Source organism: Amphimedon queenslandica, unplaced genomic scaffold (genome assembly GCF_000090795.2).
Source record: "Amphimedon queenslandica unplaced genomic scaffold, v1.1 AMPQUscaffold_12608, whole genome shotgun sequence".
NCBI classification, from domain to species: Eukaryota; Metazoa; Porifera; class Demospongiae; order Haplosclerida; family Niphatidae; genus Amphimedon; species Amphimedon queenslandica.
Window position 1 is genome coordinate 20,191 of NW_003547156.1, and position 6,702 is coordinate 26,892.

General features: G+C 33.8%; 3 protein-coding genes and 1 long non-coding RNA gene across 4 annotated transcripts; all 4 read left to right on the forward strand.

Moving 5' to 3' along the window:
* The first annotated feature begins 6 nt into the window (after nucleotides 1–6).
* Nucleotides 7–991, forward strand: LOC109587326 (ephrin type-A receptor 8-like). Its single transcript, XM_020003569.1, has 3 exons — nucleotides 7–91; nucleotides 139–224; nucleotides 684–991. The coding sequence occupies exons 1-3, from the start codon at nucleotides 35–37 to the stop codon at nucleotides 853–855; spliced, it is 315 nt and encodes a 104-aa protein (XP_019859128.1). The 5' UTR covers nucleotides 7–34; the 3' UTR covers nucleotides 856–991.
* A 3,331-nt stretch (nucleotides 992–4,322) lies between these two features.
* On the forward strand, nucleotides 4,323–5,112 carry LOC109587327 (uncharacterized). The gene is made up of 3 exons (XM_020003570.1): nucleotides 4,323–4,435; nucleotides 4,489–4,917; nucleotides 4,968–5,112. The coding sequence occupies exons 1-3, from the start codon at nucleotides 4,330–4,332 to the stop codon at nucleotides 5,036–5,038; spliced, it is 606 nt and encodes a 201-aa protein (XP_019859129.1). The 5' UTR covers nucleotides 4,323–4,329; the 3' UTR covers nucleotides 5,039–5,112.
* Nucleotides 5,113–5,133: 21 nt separating this feature from the next.
* On the forward strand, nucleotides 5,134–5,575 carry LOC109587328 (uncharacterized). The gene is made up of 3 exons (XR_002187529.1): nucleotides 5,134–5,154; nucleotides 5,195–5,253; nucleotides 5,416–5,575. It is a non-coding gene; the product is annotated as an uncharacterized LOC109587328 (long non-coding RNA).
* A 291-nt stretch (nucleotides 5,576–5,866) lies between these two features.
* Nucleotides 5,867–6,547, forward strand: LOC109587329 (uncharacterized; the record flags this gene model as incomplete). Its single annotated transcript, XM_020003571.1, has 2 exons — nucleotides 5,867–6,494; nucleotides 6,536–6,547. Coding segments are annotated over exons 1-2 (637 nt in total), but the record flags the coding sequence as incomplete, so codon positions are not given.
* Nucleotides 6,548–6,702: the final 155 nt, after the last annotated feature.

Genomic DNA, 6,702 nt, shown 5'->3' on the forward strand with positions numbered 1-6,702 from the left:
GAGTGCTAGTGATGTGTGGAGTTATGGAGCTGTAATGTATGAGATTTGGTCAGTAGGACATAAGCCATTTGAAATGTACACTAATCAAGAAGTATGATATTATACTTATAAAATTTTATTTTATTTTACTAACTTTAGTGCATTAGACTGGTTGATTCAGGCTATAGATTACCACCTCCTCCAGGATGTCCTAAACCAATGTATAAACTAATGATGCAATGCTGGTATGTATTTATTATTAGTGCTACTACATGTATGCATGTAACTAACAAAACACAAACATGTTTACAACTAATGGAATTTAAAACAATAACATACTAAAATACAGCCAAATATGTCAACTAGGGCTAAACTAGAAAGAATGTAAACATTGAGGGGCTCTGCCTTGTGACCACACCTCCTAGTCACACTCCCAAATGCACGCATGCATACATAGATTCATGCATACATACAGAAATTGTCATAAGTAGGGGCTAGGCACAATTCGATTAGATATGGTCACACACACATTACTCTAACTGCACCATATCCACATACTACAGTGTCATTGTCATTTCACATTCAACTACAACATGCTTCCATGAACGCCCACACACAATTAATATAATGTGATATCAATAATTTTCATTAAAGATAATGTAATAAATATTGTACAATGATATCCTTATTTGTATTCAATGTAGGAATCCTGATACTTATAATCGTCCAAGTTTCTCAGGTATATCATCAAGTCTATCCTCACCTGATAAACAATTACTAATGATTAATAAAGAGGATCCTGTTACTGTACTGGGTGGAGCTTTAGAAACAAGCCACTCCCTCTACACCGACTTACAGTACATGTACAAGAACTGATTTTATGTCTCCATCTTCTTTTTTAATTTATTGCAGGCAGAATTGTAATTTTTGTTATATCCCCATTACTGCGCTATTTGCTGTTTGTATGAAATGTATTGTGACAGTTTTTATAGTTATGTGTCGTTTTAAATAATTATTAATAACCTATAAACAATAACCATGGCAATGACAAAATTAAAACAGGTAAGTCTCTAATCCCTGTCTGTGTATTATATTTATGATTGGAATCAGCTCTAAATTCAGAAAAATGTATTGCAACCTTTGTAAATTGATAGCTCATGCATACATGATCCATGGCCAAATTTTGAAAAAACCAGTTTGATCATATAGCGACTCAAACTTTCTAAATGACACAAGTGCATGTAAATTAGAAAATGTAATAAAAATGCAAAATTCTGTTCTAGCCATTTTTGACCAAACTTTAGAGCATCATTAATAAATTTAATTTTAATCAGAATCAACTCAAACTTTCTACACAACATAAGAACATGTATGTGTATCAGAAAAAAATATAAAATGGAAAATTATCACCTTTTTAAGGCCAAAATTTGGCTAAAGATTGTGTACTATAGTACAGGACTTTGGCTCAATTTTTAGGTCACTTTTAAAAATACGTAAAAAAATCTAAATTTGATTGAAATCAGCTCAAATTTTCTATGCAACATAAAAAAATATATGTGTACCTATTAAAATGGAGATTACTTACCTAGCCATTTTTTATAAAATTTTGGCCAAAGACCATGAACCTTGCCCCTTGCTCTATTCATCATGTAATTCATTCTAATGTGATATCAAGTAGATACTTACATTAAAAATTTAAAAAAGATCGTTATAATGTGCAGAACAAGCTACACTAATTAGAAACAGTACAGTACATGTATGTACAATAAGCTTACAAGTATGGCAAAATGCTCATAATATGTTGATAGATTAAGTGTTCTGTTTTAAGCAGGTTTTAAGTCTGTTAACTCCGTTTCTATTAGACACGTGACAACACGTGGAAGCCAATGAAGTAGGAGTGGCTTTTCTAAGTAGTATAGTAATGAATAATTAATAAGCTGTTACTACAGAAATCAAGAAATGTCTGCTCTTTCCTCGGCTCTTTCACTTGCTGTCCTTATCCTATTATTATTGGTTGCTAGTAATGAAGGAGCAACAGGAGGAGGAGTATGTACTGAAGGATTTATGGACTTGAGTCTACTAGTAGCTAAAGCAGCTACACCAGTTAGTTCACTAGCTGATAATACTTTAGCTGAGGGCAAGGAAGGAAGATGGGTCATTGATGGGGGTCATGCATTTAATTGTACTACTGCTACTGTAACAGAAGTTCTTCTTGGAGTTGACATCAGATCAAATCATGGCAATATAGGAGCAAGTATCCTAGCATTGAAATGTGGCTTGTAGTTGATCTCCTTTACGAAAAATACAAACTATTCCTATTGCATTAACTCCATAGGCGTAGGCAGGGTCGGGCATATAGGGGCAATGCCCGACCTGACTCTGTGAGCTGACCTGTGAGCAAAGGCAGTGAGGGCAGAAGCTTGGGCAAGGTGGTTGGGCAAGACTGAGTGTGCCACTGTGTGTGAGACTGTCAGACTATCATTACCACAGGTGTAATTGGACACTGGAACTATACTGTCAGTCTGTGACTGTCACTTAGCCTGAGGAGTGAGGAAGAAGCTGAGAGAGCCAGAGCTCTAGCAGCAGCCATTTTATTCAAGTTATGAATTATGATATCAAGTTAATTATTAGTGACGGCCAAGTTAATTATTGAAATGGCGAGCAAACGTCAATCTAGGTTCCATGCTGTTTGCACCTATATCTTTTATATATAGAAAGAGATTTGTCTTCTAAGCTCTGGGACTGCTTAAATGTGGTAGTTATCAAGTTTGCTGTCTCTCACAAAAACTCCAGTGATCATCCTCAGGGTCGAGTTTCCGCCTCATTTTTTGTTAACTGGCTTTTTCAAAGCCACCATATCACGAAAAATTTCTTCTACCTGATTACAATAAAACAATAATAATTGTGTATGCATGCATGATAGATAGTGCAAAATCGCCATATATCGGGCGGCAAAAGGGGTGTGGCCAAAATTTCGGCGCGCTTCGCGCGCCCATCATCTTCTCCTTGCCCGACCTTCTTTCCTAGTCTGCCTACGCCCATGATTAACTCCTGATAATTTCACAACTAATGGATTGTATGGTTACGTTCTTCCTACTCCTTATGCTACTTACAGACTAGGAGTTTATCAACCTGAAGATGATTCAAGTGTTGTTAGACTTTACAATGCAACCACTAGCAGCACAGAAACAGTTGGAAGAATAAGAGCAGACTCCATTAGTGAATCAAGTATCACAATAACTGGTTTAACTAAAGAAATTGATCAAGTAGAAACAACTGATGTTTTTATGGCACATCTAATAACAGGTATGCATAACGTCATTAACAAAATATTAAAGTCATTTTTTATCTAGATCCTCCAAACTGCTATCAAAATGTTTTCACTGAAACTGAAATTAATACAAACAGTCTATCAGTTACTAATGTAATACCAGTCAGTGATACAAGAGCTTTTCCTGATATACATGATAATATATATGATAATACTTTAGCTGACAGCAATGAAGGAAGATGGATCATTGCTTTTAATGCATTCAATTGTACTACTGCTGCTGTAACAGAAGTTTTTCTTGGAGTTGACATCAAATCAGAATTTGGAAATAGGAAAAAGTATCCTAGCATTGAGATATGGCAATATGATGATAGTTCCTACCTGAATCCCGTCACTATTCCTATTGTACTGTCTCCTGATAATGTCACTACTAATGGATTATATCATTATGTTCTTCCTACTCCTTTTAGTGTCAATAGCAGTAATTATAATACTTACAGACTAGGAGTGTATCAACCTGAAGATGATTCAAGTGTTGTTAGATTATACAAAGCAACCACTAGCAGCACAGAAAGAGTCGGAAGAGTAAGAGCAGACTCCATTAGTGAATCAAATATCAGACTAACTGGTTCAAATAGAGAAGCTGATTTTCAAAATACAAATAATGTCTTTATGCTACGTCTAAACACAAGTATGTATCATTCTGTAATAATATTATGTGACATTATCTAGATCCACCGAATTGCTTTCGAAATTTTTTCACTGAAGCTGAAATTAATACAAACAGTCTATCAGTCACTAATGAAATACCAGTCAGTGATACAAGAGTTTTTCCTGATATACAGTTCACATGTAATGGTATTATTACTAACTGGATAATTGGTATTACACAGAATCAGGATACAAGCAAACATTATCCTAACATTTATTTAAAACGTTCTTCTGAACTGATTCATGCACTAAGTGTTGATGCTTCTGCTGCTACATCAAGTAATGGTAATGTATATAACTTTACAAGTGATATTGAAGTACAGTATGGAGATATATTAGTAATCAATGTAACCACTAATAGTAATCCAATGTATTATCAACAATACAATGGACCATTGAATTATGAGCTTAATAGCAGTAATGGATTAATACCATTGGAACATAATGACTATCCACTGATATCAGTTATAATAAGTGAGCATTTTTCTACCTACTATCATATAATTACCCAGTATTTCCCTTTTTAGAGCCAATTCCTTCAATTACTGAAACATCATCCACTGCTAGTAGTGCTGCAGCAATAACAATATCTATTACAGATAATGTAATGAGACCTAATAGCATTCTTACGTCAATAGAAGTCGTACATGACACTACCAGTTTACATTCTACTGCCACTATTTCCTTACTGAGTACAACATCCTCATTCCTCACTAATGCCTTTTATAGTACTTCAAGTAGTAATGTTACTACTACCTCAATGACCACTATAAGTACACCTGATCAAAGTACAGGGAGTCTAATAATAGCAGGAAGTATTAGTAGTGTATTTATATTACTGGTAGTTACTATACTAGTAATATTAATAGTGAGTGTATTAGTGTGTAGGAGAAAACAGTTAGGTACTGGTTATGCTAATGATGATAGTAAAAGAATAGTGGATGAACAAAAACAAGGTAACTTAATAAAAAACATTCACTAACTTCAATAATTTGTTATTGCATAGATGAAGGAATGAATGTTCTCTCAAATATACCTGCTAATATATGCTACTTATGGTGTTATTGGTGGAAATAAAAGTATGATAGATTGTTATACTTGAAAGAGTATAATTTTAACCAATTCTAACGTAATTAAAGTAGATGATGTCCATAGTAATCCTGCTTATGGAATCAATACTATAATGACACAAAGTAAAATGAGATTTATTGTTGTAATTTTGATAAATTATAGGTATCAATGAAGAATTATTAGTGTATGAGGAGCCAAGAACAATGTATAATGAACAAGAGGTAACATTACAATATATTATGCTGTAAATAATGACTAGTGAACTATTCTGCAAAAAAATATGGCCACAGCTAATTTAAACTTCATTACTTAAACTCAATATTAAAAGTCTTAGTCATGACAGTTCATTTATCAATATTGTTTGACTGTATTTCTATTGGCAGGTTATTGTAATGCCAGCACATAATGAAGCATATACACAACAGAAAGTAGAAGAAGAAGAGTTGTACATCTAACATATGAACATTGAACATACATTAATGCTCATAGAGCACATGCACAAAATAATGAGTTGCACTAAAATTATTGTAAAATTTAATTGTACGCGTTGTTAAAGTAATTAGCCAATCTACAATAAATTCAAATTTGCTATTATACATAATTCTATAATATTCAGTTATAGTTCTAGTAGACAAACCACATTTACTATGACATTCCCTTTTCAGTTAAATTTAATATAAACCATTAGGCTATCAGTCACTATGATTTATTTATGATTGCTAGGAATGCAACTCTAGTAAAATTGGGTGTGGTATCTACTCTAGATCCAATGACATCCTGTAGCATCTATAGGAAAATAAATAAGTAGAGGAAACTTGCTGAGTAGCTCATCACAAAATGTCCAGTATCTTCTTATTCCTATTATTATTGGTTGCTAGTAATGAAGGAGCAACAGGAGGAGGAGTATGTACTGAAGGATTCATGGACTTGAGTCTACTAGTAGCTAAAGCAGCTACACCAGTTGGTTCACTAGCTGATAATACTTTAGCTGAGGACAATGAAGGAAGATGGCTCATTGCCTTTGATACATTCAATTGTAGTACTGCTACTGTGACTGAAGTTCTTCTTGGAGTTGATATCAGATCAGTATATGGAAATAGGAACAAGTATCCTAGCATTGAGGCATGGTATTATGATGGTAGTTCTACTTACCAAAAAGTACTTACTCTTCCTATTGTACTGTCTCCTGATAATGTCACTACAAATGGATTATATCGTTACATTCTTCCTACTCCTATTAGTGTAAGTGGCAGTAATCGTGATAATTACAGACTAGGAGTGTATCAACCTGAAGATGATTCAAGTGTTGTTAGACTTTACAATGCAACCACTAGCAGCACAGAAAGAGTTGGAAGGATAAGAGCAGACTCCATTAGCGAGTCAAATATCAGAGTAACTGGTTCAAATAGAGAAGCTGATTTTCAGAATACAAATAATGTCTTTATGCTACGTCTAAACACAAGTATGTATCATTCTGTAATAATATTTTGTAACATTATCTAGATCCACCGAATTGCTTTCAAAATTTTTTCACTGAAACTGATATTAATACAAACAGTCTATCAGTTACTAGTGTAATACCAGTCAGTGATACAAGAGCTTTTCCTGATATACAGTTCACATGTAGTGGTATTATTACTAACTGGATAATTGGTATTACACAGAATCAG